General features: G+C 38.8%; 2 protein-coding genes across 3 annotated transcripts in view; both read right to left on the bottom strand.

Moving 5' to 3' along the window:
• The window catches only part of LOC104565073 (amphiphysin), a 187,769-nt gene that overhangs the window by 13,606 nt on the left and 150,867 nt on the right, over positions 1–23,296 (bottom strand). For both annotated transcript variants that reach the window (XM_088521095.1, XM_088521094.1), the window contains exons 9-17: positions 22,653–22,735; positions 19,839–19,977; positions 18,362–18,490; positions 14,128–14,235; positions 10,896–10,919; positions 9,631–9,654; positions 6,966–6,998; positions 5,830–5,880; positions 4,356–4,490 (exon numbers count right to left, since the gene is read on the bottom strand). In XM_088521095.1, the coding sequence (XP_088377221.1) occupies positions 4,356–4,490; positions 5,830–5,880; positions 6,966–6,998; positions 9,631–9,654; positions 10,896–10,919; positions 14,128–14,235; positions 18,362–18,490; positions 19,839–19,977; positions 22,653–22,735 (726 nt within the window). The remainder of the gene's footprint in view (positions 1–4,355; positions 4,491–5,829; positions 5,881–6,965; positions 6,999–9,630; positions 9,655–10,895; positions 10,920–14,127; positions 14,236–18,361; positions 18,491–19,838; positions 19,978–22,652; positions 22,736–23,296) is intronic.
• LOC148595337 (uncharacterized) lies at positions 7,333–9,400 on the bottom strand. The gene has a single exon (XM_088521096.1). The coding sequence runs from the start codon at positions 9,299–9,301 to the stop codon at positions 7,490–7,492; it is 1,812 nt and encodes a 603-aa protein (XP_088377222.1). The 5' UTR covers positions 9,302–9,400; the 3' UTR covers positions 7,333–7,489.

Below are 23,296 nucleotides of genomic sequence, written 5' to 3' on the forward strand. Positions count from 1 at the left end.
AGTTCATGCAACGAGGACTAACCAGGGCTAACACTGGCTCTGCTAGAGTTATTAGGGTACAAAACAAATCATCATTCTGCTCCTTCAGTTGCCAAACATGTTGTTATCCACAAAAAGAAAAAAAAAATAGAAAAAGTTTCAACTGGTGCCAGCTTCTAATACAAAGTTTTATTTGTTCTGTGACACTTGAGACCTGAATGACCAATACAAAAACATGCAATGAGATCCTGTGCAGCAATTTATGATGACCTCTTGTAATGAAGTCCAGCCAATATGGCTGGCAATAACGAACTACAAAAAAGCAAGCAGCTTTCACAAAACTCTCATCCAAAAATCTCACGGTAGAAAAAGTAAGTATCGTCCCCTGGGTCGTTCTTTTCTAGTTTAAGAGAAATTCCTGCCAGAAAATTTACAGCAAGGCTCCTACAATACACCAATGCATTTCATAAATTTTCTGGTTTAATGTGGTTTGACAGAAAATACGCTGAAGAAAAATTAAACTGATTGCTGACACTACAAACAGTAAGTTACCTAAACCCATAGATGATTCCCAATAGGAAAATACCAACCAGTATTTTACAAATCCACTTTTTTAAGCAGACCCCCACTTATACACAAAGGAAGATCTGCTGATGAGAAATTACATGCTTCCATATTATTTCCTTAGTTTTGGTCGTATTTACTTAACTTTCATCATATTTTTCATCAATCTTAATACTCAATACTTTGCAACAGTTCCTGAGAAGCACTGCCTCAAATAAAAACTGCTGATCCCCAAGACCAAATGGAGCATGACTATTTCAGGCATCTTTAAAATCAACATTTTCAACTTATTTTCCGAGATCCCTCCATCCCACTTTTTGTCCCCTCTTTCCATCTCTGTTGACTTTCTACTTGAAAACTAACAACAACAACAAACACACCTACCTAATCAAAATCATTCAACTTACATTTACTGTCTATGGTCTTTCTGCTGGACTGCTACTATATTGCCTGTCTTGTAAGCTATATTTCTTTCCCTCTTTCCCAGTAATTCCGAAATTCTTTGTCTTGACTAGACTAGCTTCTGACAGAACATGAACTAAGAACTCCACTGTGACATTCAGGCAGCAAAATGCACTATCCGAAAAGGTCACGTCAGTCAACTCCTTGAAAGAGCAGTACTGCAGCCACAGCCCATCGTTTAATTAGCACTTCAGACATGCAACAGATTTTATGACTTTTGTCTTAGGATAAAAAGGAGCTGTCTTCCATTTAGTAAAGTAGCACATTTTCTTTATGAAATCCTTACAGAAAAAAAAAAGTAACCATTTAGAAACAACTTTTTAAGATTCATTATTATTTTCTCCTCTGCATTATGTCTTGTCATTCAGCCACTTGGAGAGCTCCAGACTAATCACAAATTACTACTGTGACTTTTATCAATTCAAAAGAAAACACACAGAAGACAAAGGGCTGGATCTCCACAGAGAGTGGCCTCCTTAGTTTGGGTGTGTGAAGGTCTAAGAGGATGATCCTGAGATTACTTGCTCCACTGTGTACCATGCAACTGAAAAAAAGAAGAATGAAAAACTTGAATACACTAAAGGAAGGGCTGGACAGAGATAGGGAGCATCTTTCTTCTTCCCTAAAGTCCTCCAGAAAAGTCAGCCAGCCCTGTCCCCCTTTCTTTCCACAATAGATTCTTTTCCTCTCTCTCAGTGAGATGAGAGCAATGCAAGAACAATAACTAGGCAGGTACTATGGCTAAACCTGCCTTCTCATTTCCTTCCCACTGGATAACATCTTTTAATCCCATGGTACAGACCCCTGGAACCTGACACCTTGGATTGACACTACCTAGGCAAACTCATCTATCTGTATGAAATGACTGCATGTATGGCAGGTATCCAGTACTGACATTTTTTTCTATTTCCAGAACAATTTCCATAACATATCTGTTTCATCTTTTCTACAGGAAGAGCAATTTGATGTGAACTGAAACAATGCTGACTTTAAAAACTTGGTCTGATTATGCAGAGAGTCTAAACAGCACTGTCAACTTGTGCAGTTTTGAGGTGGTAATGTATGCCTCAAAATATAAAGTATACAATAATTAGTATGAGCCCTGTATACATTTTTAGGTAATATAACTGACTATCTGAAGATTTGACTTCTTTGAAAAAGTGAATTTTTACACAGTCAGAGTGCAGAAACAACCCAGAGCAGCTATTTAATTTTTTCGCCTGAAGATTAAAAACAGAACTAATCCATCTCCTATTAATAGGAAACATCAGACAGGAAGCAACCTCCTGGGTCACAACATCCAATCTGTTGTCACAGAAACTGGATCATATAATCCCACTCATAATCAGCACTTCGAAACCTCTTCAGGTTTTGTCCCTATTACTTCAAAATGAAAGATGTGCCAAAATCCGACTGCTCTAATGGGGAAAAACATTCCAATTTCCAGAGCACATGAATTTCTGAAATGTTGAGCATATGGAGATACTCTAATTCCAACACTTTTCTTAAGCTTATATACTTATTTTTCACTCTGCTTTTCATCCCACCGATGAATGTGTAGACAGCACCAATCAGCAGTTGATTGGTTAGACAAGTTGTCTTCCCCCCACCTCCTCTCATGAGCTAAGGTCTCCCACTAGTAGCACTGCTCTGCTCTTGCCTCATTCAAGAGAGTCTTTAATTAAACTATATTTGTACTTCAGAACCCTGCACACCAACACTAGTACTTCCTTCTTTCTCCTGCAGACAGTGTCTGAACCATTACCATTAACGAGAATGTTGAACAAGATCAGCTCCAACAACCGATGCATGAGATGCTACTGTATCTGCACACCTGATAATCCTGTTGATGCACTGCCACATCCATAGGTGCTAATGGCTGCTCTTCTTCAGCTACTCCGCATTTGCTACAGCCTCGTTAATTGTTTCCTGGGTGGCAGTGTTTTCACATGCTTTACTGTAAAATACCCACCTTTATGAAAAGAAGGCTATCATCATCCCTACTTAACAGACTGATACAGCAGGACTTGTCCAAGGCCAAAGGAAGGTTCAGTGAGGAGAACATTCTTCTCCTGTGACCATGTACTGTGAAGTGTGCTCAACTGTCAAAAGCAGAGCTATGAAACATCTACTAACTTCCGAGGCAGAGGAGCTGACACGGGAAACAAATTCTTTTTCTGTCAAGTTTTAAACAACAGTGTTCAGGTTTATTCCTCAGATTCGTGATTCAGTAAAACAAACCTTTGGGAAAATGAAATAACATGGATTTATTTTACTCACTCTTAGAATGAATGATTGCCCTTTTCTGCTACCAGGGGATGCCTCTGAGGACATCACCTCAAGTTTCAGCAAAGGGGCTTTCTGAAGAAGGCTCATAACTGTTTAAATAACAGAAGCTGCACAACTTCATATTTAGTTGGCTTCATGGGAGGTCACTACCTCCTGAGATTTGGTCCAACAACTCCTGTTCAGATTCTAACAGTAACAAACACTTGTATTTGGTGTCAAGGAAAACACAAGGTTTTGGTGTCAAGGAAGGCACTGACACTGTTGGAGTGAGAACCTACAAATCGATATTTTCCTTCAAAGTTTCTTAGTCTGTAGGTGCCACCCACCTTCAGGACCTTGTGGCTGTAGTAAGTAGAAGCTGGATAAAAAGAACATTCATTGGGATACCTGTTATCAGAAAGGGATTCTAGTGAGGAAAAAAAAAAACACATAAAAGACAGCCATCTCAGTGCATCTCTCAATTTACAACGATATGGAGTGCCCTTTTATGTTCTGGTAGAGCCTGTCATTTCCTTTTTCCCTCACTCTTTCCTGAATGCTGACATCTCAATATCTTCACACTGGTGCTTTAGAATTCCCTCCTCAGCCAGCAGCTGGGCTCTAAAACCATGAGACTTGTAGACATTTACATTACAATCATTTTTTGCTGGTATTTTCATGTCCAAGCAAGGGTCATAAAAGATGTACACTGGCTTAATGCTTACAGCCCAGCCTGAAATGAGGGAAACAGATAAACAAACAAAAACACGCCAATAAGGTCGTTTATAAATGGCATCAATTCTTCGTCTTTCTGAAGTTTGTCTGGAATCAAACAAAAGGTGTAACAGTCATTCAGCTGAACTTCGGTCCAAAATGCCAGACACTTAAGAGGAATGACATTTTAGGGTTGAGAAGAGCATGCACGCTGGAAAGGCATGCTCTGACACAGCTGGGTGCTGGGGACACCAGCTGGGGCAGATGGTGAAGAATGGAAAGGATGGCTGAAATGCGGCAGGCACAGTCACCATGGTGAAAGGTGGCTCAGATGAGGCCCAGGAGCACATGAAGAACCCGTCACTCACCACAGCCTGCTCTGCTGGCTCAGTGGGCTCAGCAGGGATGGCTTCCTTTTCGATAACGGCCTCCTTTTCAGTGGTGGCAGCAGCAGGGGCTTCCTCAACCTTGGGTTCCCCAGGTGGAGCTTCTTCAGCCTCAGTCTTTTGTTTTATTGGTTTTCAGGTAGACAGTGGAAAAATCATTGAAAAGTATGCAGGTACAGGGGAGGAAGGGAATGGGAACTATGTCTGTTGCAGTGCTGCTTCGCTCATAGCTACCACACAACAGGCTCAGTCCTACTGTACTGCATTTGTGTGCCCCACTCCAAGGCTTTTTGGTAAGTTTTAAAATGACCTCATATTCCTTACCTCTGTCAGTTCTCTGACAAAACGGCCCCTTCTCTAGTGAAGGTAGGAAACAAATGCCAAAGACCCTTTTTTAACGTACACATGGGCAACCACTGGCTGCTTGAATTCCTACAGTGTGAAAATCATCCCAGATTTCTTATTAACATGCATTCCCTCTTGAGTTCTTAATTACTACCAAGCATCCATTTACCAGTCATGCTAATGGGATTTCTAACCTTTTAAATTCCGGTCTATACTTGTTTTTAGTCAGAGGATCTACCAAACATCAGCTTGCAACAATTTCAGTCCTGTAGCAAAGTAGCACAAGTAGAGCACAAGTGGGATCTCAAACATGGAGATGGGATCTCTTTGCATATAGCCATCATCTTGCAACCACACAGACACACACAGAGAGGAGGCTACGGGCTGCACTCAGCACATACCATCTATAAAGGCTGACTCAGTCAAACAAAATAACCCCAGTAGATCAATTTCCCATGAAAAAAACAAACATTCAGCATAAGATGAAACTCAAAACCTACTTAATTGCTTAGCATTTAATAACCTGCAGCTGTCTGTAAGGTCTCTTGTGATAAACAGTTTCCATAAAACTTTTAAAGATATTAAAATCTTTTCCTTGCCAATATATTTCAGGAAATTTTCATAGCATTTCACTTCTTACATATTCTTGAAGACTGTATTTTAATGAGGTACACAGAAGTTTGCCTGTGCAAGACCTTCAGGATATCAAGAAACATTCATTAGCTGGTAACATGCTGTGCATAACCACTCTGTCTAGTGTATTAATACAGGCTCTAGGGAATTTCACTGAAATAAAAAACACAAAACAGATTTATCCCAAGTAAAATGACTAACGAGTTTTTGAAGATTAATGCTGGGAGAAACTTTTAGACTTAGAACCACAGACTTTTCTTTCTCTCTGTGCTTTGATTGCGAAAGACTTTTTCATTGAAAAGAGGACTTGCAGAACTAAAATGGATCCTCTCAGCCACCAGATCTTTCGGATTAAGATTTTGCTAGTAAGAGGATGGCAACACATACAAGGAGCAAATATCTTTGCACAAAGTAAAAACAATATCTTTTTTTAATTTTTTGCAGGACATGTAAAAATGAAGGAAAAATCACAGCTTACCAAAGTTTCTGTCACATTCTCCTTTGATTGCACTCTAAACAGAGAGGTATCCTAGATATAAAAATGAAAAACAATGAGGCAGAAATATTTGAGATGGAATTTTTATAGGAGGCAATCAAAGACATAGTTTTCATGACTTACTTAGGTAAACCATCAGTAACTTCTCATAGACTAAACTAGCGCTACTCTACTTTCACACCATTTTCATTCTAGGCTTTTTTTGGATATTACCTGTACTGGTAAGTTATTGTGGGTACAAAATCTTATTTGCACTGAGTAGGTACAAAAGTGGAAAATTGGGTTTTGAACCTCTTAATAATTCAAAAACATTTAATCAGAAAATACTGATGGGTAAAATTCTATCCCTACTGAAGTCAGTCAATATCAACTTTTGATTTCCCTGGGGCAAACATTTTGCCCTAATGACTAGGGGTGGGATCCTTGCACCTCGCCCCATCTTTCTGGATACTTTACTAATTTAAAAGGGCTGAAGCGACATGAATTAGTACTAAAAGACTCATTTCCAGCCTCATATTAGCACAGGGCTTTTTTTGCACACTTTTTGAAAAGCAGTGTACAGGGTATGCTGTAGATGAGCTGGTTTGAAAAGCTGATGGAAGTTAAGGAAGACACCTACATTTCACAGCGCTGAACTTTTGACAACACAACTGTGCTATCTTTGATCATAGCACCCCTGCATCACCTTAGGTTTAACTTTCAGATAAAAATGTATTTTAAATAAAAATAAAGGTACAGAAATAAATAAGTTTTATGTAACACACATACAGTTGCTGGAAGTATGTAAGATGGAGGAAGCTGTGATTTACAGTATTTGGGAACTGAGAAAAAGGCACCAAAGGATGTAATAAAAAAGCTAAAATAGGAAAAATTTAATCCCACTTAGGCAGTGAGAGCTTTGCTATTAAATTCAGCAAGGCCAAAAGTATCAAGGGTATTAGCATCATTCTAGCATGTTAATAATAACTTCAGAAAGCAGGCAGGGTTTATAATTGTCCTGGTGTAACATAATTATTGTGAAGCTAGTCAGCAGAACAGATTTCTTAAAATTGTACAGCCAGCCCAAATCTATTCCTAACAGCACAGAAAAAAACTCTCAAAACATGTTCATTTCTTACCTGTGCAAATCCATTAAATGCTGTGCTGGATGCCTAAGTAGAAGCAAAGATCAGAACAAATTATCATTTGTTCACTAAACCAGAACATGAGTCAAAGTGCTTTTATTTGCAAAATAAAAACAGGCCAAACATTTTCAAAATAACTAAAAATTAAAAAAAAAGGGCAAGGCAGCAAGAAATTTGATGACAGAGCTACTTGATAACAGGTTTCATAGACTCAAAGAAAACACAAAAACAAAAAGCAGGCTGGCTTTAGAATTTCTTTAAAAAGGATTGTAGGTGCATTTAAAATTGTACATAAAGGAGTTGTGAGACACTATATGCCTTCACAGTTCAAAGTTCAACACCTTTTTAAACGAATCTTTGTCAGCCTGCTTCATTGCATGGCTGAAGCGCACCACATTTTGAACAGCTGCATGACATTTTTTCAAAAAAGAGTAGAAAGGGTTTAGAAGGGTTAGTGGGAAACATAAACGGATTGTTTTTAAACAACAAGGTTACACATGGCCTAAGGAATTCTTTGTCTAGACTAGGCTACACACTGGGGTAGGTACCTCTTCTTTATCAGCCTCAATTTCCTGGTACAATAATCCATATCTCCGGTTAGCAATTTCATCTTCAGATAAATCTGAGTTGTTGGTCTCATTGTCCTTAGGACTAGTTGAACTCTCGGTGCTAGCATTTCTGGAATTTCCCATTTGAAACAGAACCAAAGGCCTAGCTACTTCCTTGCTCAGTCCAGAACTGCTAATGCTTGCCTGGTCCTCAGGGGAGCCTTGTTTGACTGGTGTCTCCTGACTTTTATCACTTGTGCTTACACCTGTTTCTCCCCAAATATTATCAGTCCCTCCCAGGTCCTGCGTGGACCATTTATCACTAATGCCTAACCAAACATTTTCCATGTTACCTTCCTCAAAGTCTGGCTGCTTGGTGAAAAAAGGCCAATTATCCAATCCATTAGCTTGGCCACCTGACTGATTAGAAAACCCCCAGCAATCATTAGTAACTGTTGGATCCCAGTTTGCCAGCCAAGGGTCTGTTTCCAAGGCTTCAGGAACAGCAGTGTTACTAGGATGCTCTTCAGCAACTGCTGCTTCTGCTGCCCTATCTCCTATTTGATCTTCTGTATTGCCCAGGCAAGAATCACCACAATGTCTATGAGCGGTGTCAGCTGTCTCGGGCAGGAATGCCCATTCTTTCTCAGCAGCTGGTTGACACTCAGCAGTAGCACTACCATTTTGGAGGAAGCTGATACTATTGTCTTCAGTTCCTTTATCAGGTTCTTCTGCACTGAATAATTCGGCATCACACAGAATGTTTCCAATATCTGTAGGGTCCTTTTCTGTGTGGTCAGTTACCTCTAGGTCAACACATCCAGTCATGTTTACACACTCCATGGAGGTACTGCCTCCAGTAGCGTTGCCAGGTTGGTCTAAGCCATCTTCAAATGTCCTTTCATGGTCCTGATCCCAGATACCCAAGATTTTCTCAGGTTCAGTGCCAGGACTTTCTATAGTTGCACAGTTGTTCACTACTATTTTGTCCTCATCTTCCAACCTTGTGCTCAACAATGGTGTTTTTCCATCTCTTTCTTCAATGACATTTATATCTTTGAATTCTTTGAATTCTTTTTCCCCAGCGTTTTCTAGGTTGTCCCAGCTAGTTGCCCCACTAGTTGTCCCAGCTTCCCCATCATTATTTTCTGATGTGCATAAGATTTCTGCCTCTGTACCTACTAAAATTTCATCATTTGGCTTCGCTAAAACATTATCAAGTTCTGCCTCTCTGTTCTCTTTATTTTCACAACCTCTCTCTTCCAGCTCCTCTGTACCTTCCACCTCCTTGTATTTAACAGCTCTGGTCTCTACCTTTTCACTTGGCTTGACACCTGTCCATATAGACTCTTCTTCCTCCTGTTCTTCCTCTGACTTTTGCACTTCGCATGGGAGAGATTCATCCAGCAAGCTATCAGTTCCCAGGATGGGCGATTCAAAACTGGTTACGGTCTCTAAAGGCTGATCAGTCGCAGCATCTTCCCATGGGATATTTTTAACATCCAACTGGGCTTCCAGTGAAGTCTTCTGGTTTCTGTTTACAGAAGCTGACCCCGGAGCAGCGTCCTCCTGCTCACCTACAGCAGGCCAAACACTAACAGGCAGAGTATCAGTGGATTCGCTTGAGATTTGCTCTGCCTCAGGGAAAAGCAAAGAACTGCCTGCAGTAATTTCCTGGCTGACACTGGGTGTGCTAACATCTAGGCCCCAGTTGAGTGAACCTAGATCCATTTGGGATCTGTTAATATCTTCTGATGACCCACTGTTTGGGGTTTCCTCCATGACCAGGTTACACAGGGAAAGACTTTTTGCAGAATCAGGCTTTGAGCAGACAGAAAAGCAAAGAAAAAACACAAGATGAAAAAGATAAAGGCGGACTTGATGAGAAAACACAAAATATATATTTCATTAGAGCAATTTTAATTTAAAGAATGAAAGTGACTAAATATAGCAGTTTAAGAAAAAGCTATGTGATTTGCAATGTTAGGAGACAGCAGATTGAAATCTAAAAGAGCAGCACAAATAGACAAGGCAAAAAACTATATATTATAATCACACTGACTCAAGCATGTGTCTAAAATGGTTGCAATTTTGAGGGGAAGTTTGCTTACCGGCTGCACCAATTCACTGCTTGTCTGTATGGAAGAAAACCATTCACATAAAACAAAGAAAATAATGTGATGCTTTTTTGTTATGGCAACTATCAATTCATAATTATCAGTTCTCTGCCCAGCAGTGATTACTAAATTGGTGTGGGGAAGGACTACAGGTCTCCAGACTCCCACCGAACACTAATCACAGGCCCATGAATTTAAGCCACACTTCCGACCACCTGATTACATTAGAAAATAAGTTTTACTTGCACTGAAAAATCACCACACTTTGCTTTCCTCTAAAAGCCCCTGAGATGTTTATCATAAGTGCCCTATTACACCTCAGCAGAAAAGAGGTATTGCTCTGGGAGACTGAAGATGAAAGGAAGCAGCCCAAGGGGCAGTGGGCCTTACTTCTATTTACACTAAGACACAGATTCTTCACTCAGGCCTCTAGTGCACAGCTTGATTCTCCATCACTTTGCAGCATGCAGAGGCGTTTACCCCCTGGTAGAGTAAGGCACTAGCACACAAAGCCAACTATCCACATTGCCAGTCTGAAGAAATGCAAATGCTGCAAGACAGATCAACAACTAAACTAGCCCCAAATTATTAGTAAGATAATCTCATATTAGTTCAGAACTATGAATTCAAAGTTTTTTTTTTCTGGGTTATATTATTGTTTGATTACAGAGCATATCAACCCAGCTATCACCATGCCCGAAAGTCAAAATAAAGCTCACGAAAATGAAAATGATCTTCTTGCAGATCATTATATCTAATTCGACATCAGGAAGTAGAAGGAAGGATTCATGGAGTTTACTACAGCAACAGCTACTTTTGTGAATAATACAGACACTGTGTGGCCATTATTAAAGGAACAAGTTAAATTCTCTCTTCACTCTTCATTCTGTGAAATATGTTCATTCGGTTAAAATCCTGAGGAATTACATCTGCAAATAATTAAAACAGGTGACTAACACCCAGGACTACCCTACAATAGATAACAGAGATATGTGAATAAAAGCAGGAAAAACTTAGCTATACTGATTGTGAATCTTATTAGGCTAGAGTACTGACATCATTTATGTTTTGTAGGCCAAAAACCAACAATTCTGTTGTTTTTAAAGAATCCCAGATGGTTTCATCTACTTTAAAGTATGTCTCATGATCTGTAAGTTCTTGGATTCTGGAGAAAGGATTATAAATCTAAGCTCGGGGCATTTCAAAATCAGAGGCACATAAACATCCCAAATCACAAAGAAGCTAAGTGTCAGACTCACCGTCCATAGATCCCATGGCAATGTCTGAAAAATAAGAGGAGGAGAAGGCACTTAGAAAAATACTCTTTGCATATCACATATTCAGTGGGCTACATAACTGTGTGCATTAACTAACAGAGACAGAAGCTTACTTATATGCATACTTATATATATTTTCTATATATGTGTGAGTGTGTATGTATATGTATACAACCATATAATACGCTCTTTAGCTAAACAGGATGGGCAGTATGTTATGGACGGGTATCTCCTGCTACAGAGTAGTTGCTCTTTTCCAGTAAACTGATACCACCAAGCACTTGACTAGAGACAGAATTCTGAACTAGTGACTCTGCATACCCTTCAGTGGATACAGGTGTGATTGCACGTGTAAGCCACAGGTCAAGCTTTTCAGTCAGTTAAACAAAATGATCCAGCTATCCACTGAGAACAACAAATGGGTTTTCTCACAAGTCTGACACCAGAAAAGAAGATGGTATGTTTTTAGGGAAACAAAGCAAGAAAGTTGACCAGTGTTTTCAATTTCTTGCCAGTCTGATAATTAACTAGAAATGCTGCTAGCCTCAGAGCAGAAGAGCTGATTGGTAGCCTCAAAGCACAAGAGCTGAATGGACAGATGAAATAATAAAGCAGCCATCAGCTCTAAGCAAACAGTCTACAAAAGAAGGACTCTCCTGGTTGGTCTTAAAAGCTCTCTGGGATGCTTTGTAATATATCTACTTTGTTCACACCTAGGTCAAAGTCAATAGAAAATAAAAAGACAAGGTATTATAATAATATTTGTCCATGTTAAATGTGATATCAAATTCATATTTGCCTAAATGAAGAGATTGCTGCATTTAGCTTCTTTTATTGCCTGTTTCTTATTTTGCAAAGGACAGAATGGCTTCCCAAGCCACTTCTGCTTTCATAAATAAAAGATAAAAATAGTAATTTAGTACTCAAATTTACAGTAAATCAACATCCACAGCTAAATCTCAAACAGTTAAATTTTCTTTAATTCTAGGTATATATTTTTTTTCTATAGATGTAATTCAGCTCAAGCGTACCTGCTTATTCTACCATAACGGTGTTGGCTGAACATAAAAGCTCTACAAAAAAGTGTGGGTCTCTTCTTATAGCCTTCCCTTACTAATGCAAACTCTAACAGTCCTCCTGACTTCAGTGGAAAGAGCAATGCCTTTGAGCACTCAGGAAAAGGAACAAAAGGAGGGAAAGGCACGACACATTACAGTACTCAGGAAAGTGTTGATGTGTGCAGATGGGAAGCTACCCAGGCACACCTTGAAAGGCCATTCCTGAAACACTCATAGGAGTAGAAAAACAAGAGAGAAGCAGGAGAAGGCAGCCAGACTGGGGCTCCTTTCCTGTGATCTGATAACACTGTCAGAATAATGGAGAGAGGTAATTAAACGAACAGTAGGGAAGTCATGTCTGGCCTCCCATGGGAGTGCAAAGCTATCTACTGCTATCTTCAGTTCACTACTTCAGCACGGTTTGCTGAGGGGAAATATCCATGACTGAGGCTAAAAAAATATATATATGCACATTCAGAAAATGCATTTAAAGCTCTGTTCTTAATCTCCTTGTAAAGTAGCACAAGACTCTGAATATGGAGATCATAAATTTCATCCTGTCTGTGCTCCCATAGCAATGACCCTGTCACATCCAGTGACACAGAAAGCCTCACTGCAGGGCTATGTTCTTGTCTTCAAAAACATGGTGCTCTGACTCATCCATGCACAAGACTCATCTTTTACATATATATATATATATACAAAAATATACATACATATATATGTAAGGAAAAAAGAGAAAAGCGATAGTAGGCATTCAGTGAATGCACTGTGTGCACCTAGATGAAAACATACGCATGATGTATTTTTCTGCATTGAATTGCATTCTGCATTTCATTGTACAGTTGAATCAAAACCAGTTATTTTTCACTAAAGGAGTAAATCATCCCACAATCTGTATATTAGGCTATCAGGGCACACATGCTGCCTCATAAAAGTTAAAAGCCTTTGGTTTAACTATCCCATTGCTCTAATCAGGGTTATTACAAGACAAGATGAATGGGTAGCATTAGCAGTCACAGCTAGAATTTTCTGTCAAGGCTGAATGCCAAGGGATTATTTTCTATTTTCTTTCTTGTTCACAGGGAGTAAGAAAAAGAACAAGAAAGATGCAGAAAGCCTCTACTATAACTAAACACTCCTTCGATCAAATCACAATAAGAAATCACTATTAATGTTTAAGTGGTAACACTGCACAACGCATTAGAGATCACTACAGATCTCATTACATAACTAGACCTATACACAAAGACAAAATTAATTAACTGAGAAAGCTCAGGAGAGAACCAGGACTGACTCAGCCTTAAAGCTTCCTGTCTGCTCACTCTTTTCCCAGTGCTGCATTCCTGAACAGATGATGATTTCATATCTCTCAGTATAAACCAGGTTAGTGATAGCCGTAAGGATAACAGGCTGCAGGAAGTTAGTATTTTTTGTTTGTCAGTGTGCAGTGGAGACTTCCAGCTCTGCTGGCCAGGGGATCTCCCCCACCACACTGTAAGCTATAGGGACAGTGAGAATGAATTCTGCATGTTAAAATAGCAGGTCCCCTGAGGCAAGCCAAATGAGCAACTCTTATTGGCCTCTATTTTTTAATGTGTACTGCTGACAGAAACTACCATGGGAAATAGTATCACAGAATGCAAAATTCCTTTAACACAACATCCTAGAAGGAAACATGCTATTCCATTCTCTCATTTTCCATGAGAATGGGTTTTAAATTGATTTATGAGAACAAAACCACCCCTATCACATCGCCTGTGTGGTACAGAAATTCCATCATGGCTGGCTCTATACAGTCTAGGTCTTCTGAGGCCTCTTTCCAGACATCAGGAGTCAAAGCCATGTCAGAAAAAAAAAAAGTCAGGAAACCAGTTTTGGAGGATTATAATGTCAGTATGTTAAAGATGGAAAGTAATCACATGCCAAAGTCAAGACCAAGGTACTAGAAACCATACTCATTCAATGACCATTTCATTTTACCATCTATTTCCTTCTCTTCCAGTCCACCATTAAGGAATGCAGAGTTACTGAGGGTTAAAGATACATGGCTGACAACAGCTGCTCAGGAAGATTAAGCTACATAAGGGAAACCTTTGCTACTAAACACAGCAAGTTGCATTCATAGGTTTACCTACCTCAAGGTAAAGAAATACCTGAGACATGGGTGAATGAGTTACTCCTGTTGACACAACTTCTGGTTTGAAAGGGTCGAAGTCCAAATCTAGCAAAGATTCTTCTTTCTTAGCTTCAGGAACTTCGTTCTGTTAGGAAAGAAACATAACTTTTGAAAACTGGCCTCTTAAAAATAACAAAAAATTAAGAAGCAAAATAAAACTAAAAATTACATCTCGGATTTTCAGGCTTCCGTACTGCCGGGAGGGGAGGAAGCTCTGAAGGCTGTCCTGAGCTTCAGTATAACTTGTATTTGTTCTTTTTATGAGCTCATTTTCTATGACGCTTTTGATTTTTGCATCTGTAACCCTCTTGGAAGTGTGGAATGTTCATGGTCTGACTGTAAAGGCCCTTTTAATGTACTTTGAGTTGGACACCAAAATCAAAAGCTACAGAAATGGTGCTCAACACCCACATGTTCTGATAAGTGAATCTCCCCTTAACACAAACATTTGTAAAAATTCCATAAATCCACTAGAGTTAAATTTCAATTCTGAATGTGAATAACATTCACATTTAATGTTGTCCTTACTTATAACCCTTAGGAAACAGCTTATATAACTAAATGAATCTTGCTACCTTTATCCGCTCTTGCAAAACTGGATTACACATTGCAGACTTTTTTTTCTTTAATTTGCAGTTAATGAATTAGTCAAGGTCATTGGGGTCACTATAAATAGCTGTGTTGTTAGTTCTACAGGCTGTGGGTCATCCTCTCTAAAAATTAACATGAACAAATAATTAGCATGTCTCAACACAAAAGGCTATTTTTGACTCATTTAACAACTGCAGCTGAGATTTAATTATCACTAATAAATATTCTAGGCAAGCATCTGAGTTTTGGTAGTAAGGCTAGCTCTCCTAGTTGTTCAATGTTATTAAATAGTGCGAGAAACTCTTGTTTTTAGATGTATAAAATACGTGTATAATAAAATATTCATTAGTATCCTATTCTGAAAGGAGTTTAGACTGGAAACAGTGCCATGGGAAGTGATTTGTATGCACATATTCACATATAATCTTCCATGAGAATGGTGACACAGGGCCAGACCACACAGGCCAACTCCCTGTCCCTGACTGTGCCAAAGAGGATGTCCGGGGAAGGCTAGAAGAACAGGGCAAGCATAAAAATAGCGAACTGTGGGCTGATACAATAATAGTAGAAAGGCTCTGTTTTTTAAGACACTTAAGAGCATAATCTTTCTGAGCTGGTGTTACTATTAACATTGGGAATAAAGAAAAGCTGGTGCCATTTCATGTGACATGGAGTTCAGCTGGGGAACTCCTTGCCATCAGGTAACATGAGCACAAAAGTTTTACATGTGCTTAGAGATACATTAGAAGAGAGAGAGAGAAAAAAAGGAAATTCATGTATAAGAAATCAACTGAAAAATACTAAGCGAACAGAGACATGTTCAGAAAGCCCCTGAGCTGCAAATGGCTGAAGTCTTGAGACCGTATGAGGAGGGGGTAAAGGAACATCAGCTGTGGTTCCCCAGCTTTATATTCTCCCCTTGGCTTCTGTTTTTGGTTTCCAAAGGCAATTGGATAGACGAATAATTAGTATGAATCCCACTAAAGCCAGGCTTATAATCATGCATATTGAGAAAGTCAGAAGCCAAAAGAGCTTCCCCACTACTAAATCAAGATTACTTTCACTGAGATTTCTAGAATGCCATTCATCTGATGCATTAGATTTTATCACATATGCCCCTGAGGCACTAGTACTCATATGGTCATACGGCTTGAAGAAATAACACAGCATTAGCCAGTACATAATCAGAAATGGATGGAGATGGAAAAGACAATTATCTTTCACTGAAATTTTAAAATGAAGCTATTACTTATGGGGACTGAAAATAGTAATAATAGGAGTCTCACTTAAGCCCTGCAAGATGACAACTCAAGTACCTGTTTTGATAAGGCATTGATTACTGACTGCAGACATATGCTGTTGCCACAGACTAAAATTAACAGAACACTTGTAACTCTAGGAACAAAATCCCGAGAAAAGATACAGCGTACTCAACAGCATCAAGCTGGACTAGAAGGACTGTCTGTCTTTCTGCATCTCATACAACTGGGTGAAGAACTAAAAAAAAAAAAAAGGAGGAAGAGAGAGGAAAAGAGAGATGAACAGCAGCATGTACAGACTATTTGCTTCCTATGTTCAAGAAGGGAAAAGAAAGTGTTTGACCTGCTCATAATCCTGTCTGAAGCCTGGGATTAAAGCAGTGCAACACTACTTATCAGCCTGCTGGTTTCATGCCTCTGAAAGTGAGGTTAATGCCAGGGACACCAGCACCCTGGGAAGCCCTGCACCGTTTGAGGGCTCTGCAGGCTGGAGAGCTTCCTCCCGGCCACCCAGTCAAAGCTGGCTGAGTACAGGCGATGCCATGTGCACCAAGAGGGAGCAACGCATCCGTGTCTCCTGTGATTTTCATGCGCATTTTCAGTAACGGTTGTCTTTTAGAGAAGGATATAAAGCCCGCTATATCACATCATTTGTTTATGCTTGTACATACTCAAAGATCCCACACAGTTACATTACAGTAACAGGATGGGCTTTGTGGGAGGAGAAAAGGCAGATCATTCATTAGAAGGTCCTTAGGGAACAGCTTAGACCACTCTCAGGTTATTCCTTGACTTGGGAGGAGGGAGAGATGTAAATCACTCACTGAAGACAGATTTTTTTTTTTTTTTTTTTTGTTTCAGGGACAATCGAAAGATTTCAGTTTTCAAGAGTATGCCCATATTTATTATGCCAGTATGTTTTTAAATCCACCTCTTGTAAAAAGACTGTAAAGATTCACAAAACATAGTTTACACTCATTTTGAGCCTCATTATAGTGTCATCTCTTATTAGAAAAGCAAATTGGTGCCATTTCTGTTTGCCTAGCTAGACTGACATGTCGAAGTTAGTTGGATATAGCATTTAATACAGGGGTTGCGGTGTCTCTTACCACTGATCTCAGAGGTCACACTGCCAGAGGAGTAACTCCTACAAAGTCATGGTACAGGGATGCAGCTGACCTGAAATCCCCCTTCTGTGAGGTCCTGACAGTGTGTGCAGGCTTCCCACCATGGGAGCTGCCTAGTGGGGTTTCACTTATTAATTGGACAGGGGCTTAACTGGATGCAAAACATTTTATACCAAAGGGAAATATGGTAATGTTCTTTTCTCCTCTCTACAAGAAAACAAAACACCACACATTTTAGTCTCTTAAGATAATTTGAGGTTTCACTGCTGTGACTACAACCTTTTGTGTTGTCAAATTAATTTGCACAAGAATAATAATTCACAAAACAAAAAGTCATAAACATTTTGCATGAGCTTCAGATCTGCATATTTCTCCACAGTTTACAAAATACAGGCTTGGATTTCAGAGCGGTAATTACCACAACAGAGAACAGTCCATTATTGAACAATCAGTAGTTACCAGAGCTGTGCATTAAAGTGGAGTAACAGAACGCCAATGGAATAAGCTTATTTTACACAGCTCCGTGTTTTCAATTGTTAAACACAATTCTTAATTACAAAGTTTAACTATACGGACAGGTCAAAGTCATTCTGGACATGTCTCTGCTGTGTTCTATGTTTGTATGAGTCAAAAATGAATGAAGGTACAGTATTAGCCAGGGTTGCCTTTTTACCTGCAATTACCTATTTAACTTCCAAACCACACATTTACAAAGAAAAATAAAATAAAAGTTGATTAAAAATATCAAGTTCCATTTTATTTAATTACTCAGCGGAAACAAACATTATTATATGCAGTTTTGATGGAGGAAAAAAAAAAAAAAGACCAAGCATTGCCACAGTGTGTTTCTTGAGGTATTTCTTGAGGGATTAGGGGAAAAAGGGATCTTACATTCTGAGTTTATAATGAAATCTGGATTCAGGCAAATCACAGGCATGGTTGTATTTCAGTGTTGTTAATCAGGCCTATCATCAGGAAATCTCTCTTTTTTTGGAAATCCTTCTTTTTTTCAGTATGCTATTAGTGCTAGCCCTTTTGAGTGAATACACATAACCTAGTCAAAGATAAAATATTATAAGTGACTTTCAAGATGATTTAAAAGGTCAGTTCTGCCACAGCCTTCTCTCAGTACCCTCTTCTTCCCTGCCTACTGAGATCAACCATAGGGCCATGATTCTGGAGTAATTGGGGGCTTGTGAGATTGGACCATTACACCACTCTTCCTTAACCTTACCTGTGATGGGGTCGTCACATTAATTTCTGGAACAAAGTTGTCATCAAAGAAATTGATGATGTTCTCCTGTTGCAGCTCCTTTGTGGGCGTGAGTTTAGGCAGCGGTGGCACCGGAGGACCTTTCCTCAGCTAGGTAGACAACAAAAATGGCACAGACTTAGCTCAGGGACAAGAGGAAAGGCTTGAAGCTAGCCCTAAATATACTGAGGTAACCTCTTATCTCTGCTGCTTCACCTCAAATGCAAGTAAGTGCCACAAAAAACCTTTTCAGTTGTTCATTCTCATCTGTCTTGAAGGGAGGAAATATTGCATGAAAAACAAAAGAAAAAGCAATACACTTCAAATGCATTTCTAGCTCAGTTATAGAGTTCATATGAAAGTATTTCTTGGCTGAATTTTTTTACTTGCTCTGTGGAAAATAAGGTGGAAGACACTTTCCCTCATACACAGCACTGTAATCAGAAGGGTAGTGTTGCACAGAGCCAGACTTTTTCTGTTCTTTCAATTCTTAGATTCTTTTCATTTCAGTTTTTAGATCTGGTTTGATTCATTTTCTTCCTCGTCCTTCAAACTTCTTAAAGACTGCTTAATGCTAAGAAAACATCTCTGGGAAATGTAACGCATAAAAGGTACTTAGGTTAATAATTCTTCTTCTCTGGAGATAAACATAATTATGATGTGCTGCTTGGTCAGAATAACACCAAACAATGGATATTTTTAAAATATGTGGGGAAAAACACACCCACAAAAATCCTCAGGTAGTATAATGATGCAAGTTCTGTCAGATAAAGATTCAGGCTCTGGCGTGTTACAATTTGGGAGACTAGAGAAAGTAGGTGCACTCATATTAATTAAATCCCAAATTAATTTTCTTTCCTTCCTATGTACAAAAACCAGTCAACACAGATGATAATGCCCCACCCTGGAAACATCAAATATTGGAATTCCACTATCTCAGGACTTGATCACTATCTTGAGTTCTATCACGTTTCTTTGTTAAAAAAAATCTTATTTATATAAAGGCATGTATATTATCATGTTTTGGGCTTAAATTATCACCTCCTACAATCACAACACAAATCTCGTCTTTGATATTTTCTGGAAGCACCACATACATTCCTTGAAGTATAGATGCTGACTTTCATGAAACTGATTCTTATTTTACTGATACCAGCGAGAACACAAATGGCTCCACCAAGGCTGGATTTCTCACTCTGGTTTTAAGAGAGTTCTGCATAGTCATCACAAATGCCCCCAGTTCACCAGGCACCTTTGTCTTTCCTTATTCACCCTTATAAAAAAAATCACTTACATCTATGTTTGTGACACACAGATGAACAACCAAAGAGAGCCAATGAGCCAGGGGTCTTGCTGTCATTTCTCAATCAGAGGTCAGATGAAAAATTCCATCATACACAACATCGCAGCCATCATTTATGCACAACAGGCCATTTTCTCCTGCTGGCTTTCCACCTACCTGTGTGGGTGACTTAGGCCGGGCTGGTGCAGGAGATGCTGGTGCCAGCATATGATTGGGACTAGCCGTAGGGCTAGGCAGAGGAGACACTTCCTCTGGCGGTGAAGGTGTTTTTGCAATTCGGAGGGGACCTGAATCACTGCATAGAAGCAAAGTAACAGTCAGGACGTGCACAGCATGCTGCTGTATTACCCCAACCTTCATTTTTGGTCCTCCTGCCTCTAAGGGGGACAATTTGATGCAATAGTTTAACTGCATCCTTTATATAATGCCAGCGACCACAAAGGAAATACACACTGGGAACAAATCCAACTGTTAACATGATGAATAAAACTAAAACTGTAATTAAATTCAATTACAACTCAGTGATCTACAGCATCAAACAATGCATCCTGAATGATCTGGACTTTTGGAACATCTGCTCTGTTTACCTGCTCATTGTAACTTGAGGGAAACAATGTACTTGCATTGTTTCAGATCCTGTTATTTGAAAGAATATATCAGGTATAAATTTGAAACTATCGTGAAATGTGAGCTGGAATTATTGTCTTCATTTTACACAGTTCTCAGTATAAAAGGCTCTGAAGATAAACAATCTCAAGAGAAGGTATAGCAATGAATAATGGAAATAATTTTAAAAGTTCAGAAATAGAAAGGTTTCGATAAAATAAAACACATCCAAAATTATGACAGGAATGTCATTATTTAAAGGGACAGCTTACCACAGCTATAAAAAAGCAACAGTCAAGTGACTTCAGCAGAGCTCTGCCAAAAGATCTGATGAAGTCCTGAGTAAGGATCTGCCCTTCCTGGTGCAAACACTGAGGCAGATTTAGCCACCTAGAAACTTTGAAAGCTTACAACTTGGGAAGGCTATATACTACCACGTTCAAGGGCCACAATATACAGTAAGAGCATAGCAAGTTCTATGTATCTTCAGGGAGAACACAAGCATTACATGATTGAGCAGACCACACCATAATCCTAATAAACCACACCATAATCCTAATGCTAATACGAGGCAAATTCATTATATGAAAAGACTTGGCTCACACTCACCACCTCTTTCTGTGGAAATATTAAAAAGAAAAAGTATGCAATGATTAAGAAATCCCTTCCCAGGTATTATATTTGCCTTCAGGATAGATTATTCAACTGCACACAAATTTTGAAGATATTTCTATTCATATAGTCCTTTAAAGAAAAGTTTAGATACTCTAGAAAGCTGCTCTATTTTACAAAGTACTTATTCCTGAATAGTGTTTTGTAACACCATACCTAATATTGAGTTCAGAGTCTATTCAGAGTTTCGCAAAAGACTCTTTGAACAGTGTGGCATAAAAATATTGTAACATTTCTGGCAGTTATTCTTACACAGGTCTTAAGCAAAAAGAAAGAGAATGCAGCAATTCTCTCGCAACAGAATAAAATGGTAATTACAAAAATAGCACATTTTAAAAAGTATCTTTAAAATAAGGTAAGACCATACTGTATCACTCCTTTATTAACATATATCTACTGATTTGCAACTGAAGTCATATTTTCTCTCTTGTTCCTGGCAAGAGTATTTTGAGGAGAGGGAATCTGTGTGCATGCTGAACAATCTAGAGACATAGGTGGTAAAAAAAGTCTGTTTATTATAAAGCCTACTTCAAGCTTTCCAACAACCTACAAATTTTCTTCTGGCAAAAACATTCTACAAATGTCTTTTTGTCCAAAGAAAATGTAGTCTCACTCAGAGGGCTTTCCTACAGGGGTTGAGAGTGTTGTTACATGAGCTCATGAACAAATCCTCTGAGGCAGTGTACAAGTATATGGCCATGCATTAACACAAAACTAATCAAAAAATAGTTAAATAGTTATAAATTTTCTGTTATGTTGGAAATTTCAATATTTTATTTTTGCCCTTTCAATGTGAGAGGGAAACAAATGGAGAAATGTCAGCCATATGTCTAAGACAGATGTTATTTTGTTGGGTCAGTCTTCATGGTTGCTAATCTGACCCTGGTTTGAGGACAAATTAGCAGAAGCTAGAATATTGCACTGATTAATTCTGGATGAGCAGGGATTGGATGGAAATTCAGGACTTAGGTATTCACTCTAAATGACATTATATTTCGATAAGTGCCACCCTTTTATACTTTGAACATTTTCTGCCTAATGTTATTCAGAATCAAAACGATCAAATTCCAGAAGAAAGACTGTGCTGCTTGCAAGTGAAATTAGAAATGTTGCTTTGGCATCCACTGACTTTATAGAGAGCACATTTCATTTTCAGTCTTTTTTTTTCTTTTTAAAGATAAAATAAGTTTTGCTTTGAAAGTAATACAAAATATAGTATTTTTAACATTCTTTTCACTTCATTTTTTCTGCTTTTATGATCCCCTTGGATCACTTTTCCTGACTTTTCCACATAAGCACAAGATAAAAAAGCTGAGCTACAAAGGTAGGATTCTCACCTAATCATATGCCTTTATAAGCTAAGAATACAGCTAATACTTCAGTGCTTAAAAAAAAAACAACAACAAAAAACAGAGTCATAAGAGTTAGTAACTTTGCTGTTGCTTCTAAGAATAAATGGTCTAGATACTTAACTGCTGCAAGTTGATGTAATATTCTGAAATGAAATAGGCTAAACAGCAACAGCTGCAAACCTGGCCTTGATTCCTTTTAAAAATGAAAAGAATAGGGTACTGAAGAAAGTTTTATACCTTTGTTCCTGTAAACAGTCCCAGCAACCATTACACACACTGCAACTGATTATTACCTACGCTGGACTGCAACACAATTTATAAAATAATTCAACAAATTCACCTGGGTGCCCCTTGGATGGTGAAGGCCTTGTCTGCATGCTGATCTCCCAGCTTCGTCATCACTTCATATAGTTTGTGACATAGCTGAGAAGAAAAAACACTTGTGTAAATTTAGATGAAATATTACAACTGTGATTAAAAACACAGGTGGTAAGCCTGGTCTAGTAACTACTCTGTTTCTTTAAAATGCTACTGATCCTTCCAAAATATAATCTAGTGCTATGTTTATTAAGAGCCAGCTATGAAAATCCTATCAAAATCCATAGAAACATTCTCTAAGATGGCAACTGTTCTTCACGAGCAGCTGGATTTCAGAGAATGTGTTCATAAGTGAGACTCATTGCTGTCTGCTCTCCAAACAGGTGGGTCACTGGAGTTCTGAAGCAATGTGAGCAGGAGAGAGGATTCCTTTTCTTCTCTTAAAAACCTGATCCTGACTTGTACGGGACTTGTCGAGTTCTCCATTTCGGTTCCTATAAGTTTACTAGGTTACAATAGATACACAATTCCACCTTGTAAGGCTTTTAATACATTCATAAGATTCTTACCAAAATTGCTGCATTCGCCCAATAGTCACAGATTAAATGCTGCACTGCTGACCATGTATATATAAAATTACAGAAGGGGATGCTTGACATGTTTATC

This window comes from Tinamus guttatus, unplaced genomic scaffold (genome assembly GCF_059628265.1).
Source record: "Tinamus guttatus ecotype Peru unplaced genomic scaffold, ASM5962826v1 Tinamus_guttatus_pri_ptg000115l, whole genome shotgun sequence".
In the NCBI taxonomy this organism is placed as follows: Eukaryota; Metazoa; Chordata; class Aves; order Tinamiformes; family Tinamidae; genus Tinamus; species Tinamus guttatus.

Excerpts from the sequence above, each read along its gene's own strand:
- LOC148595337 (XM_088521096.1), bottom strand. The coding sequence starts at position 9,301 with ATGGAGGAAACCCCAAACAGTGGGTCATCAGAAGATATTAACAGATCC.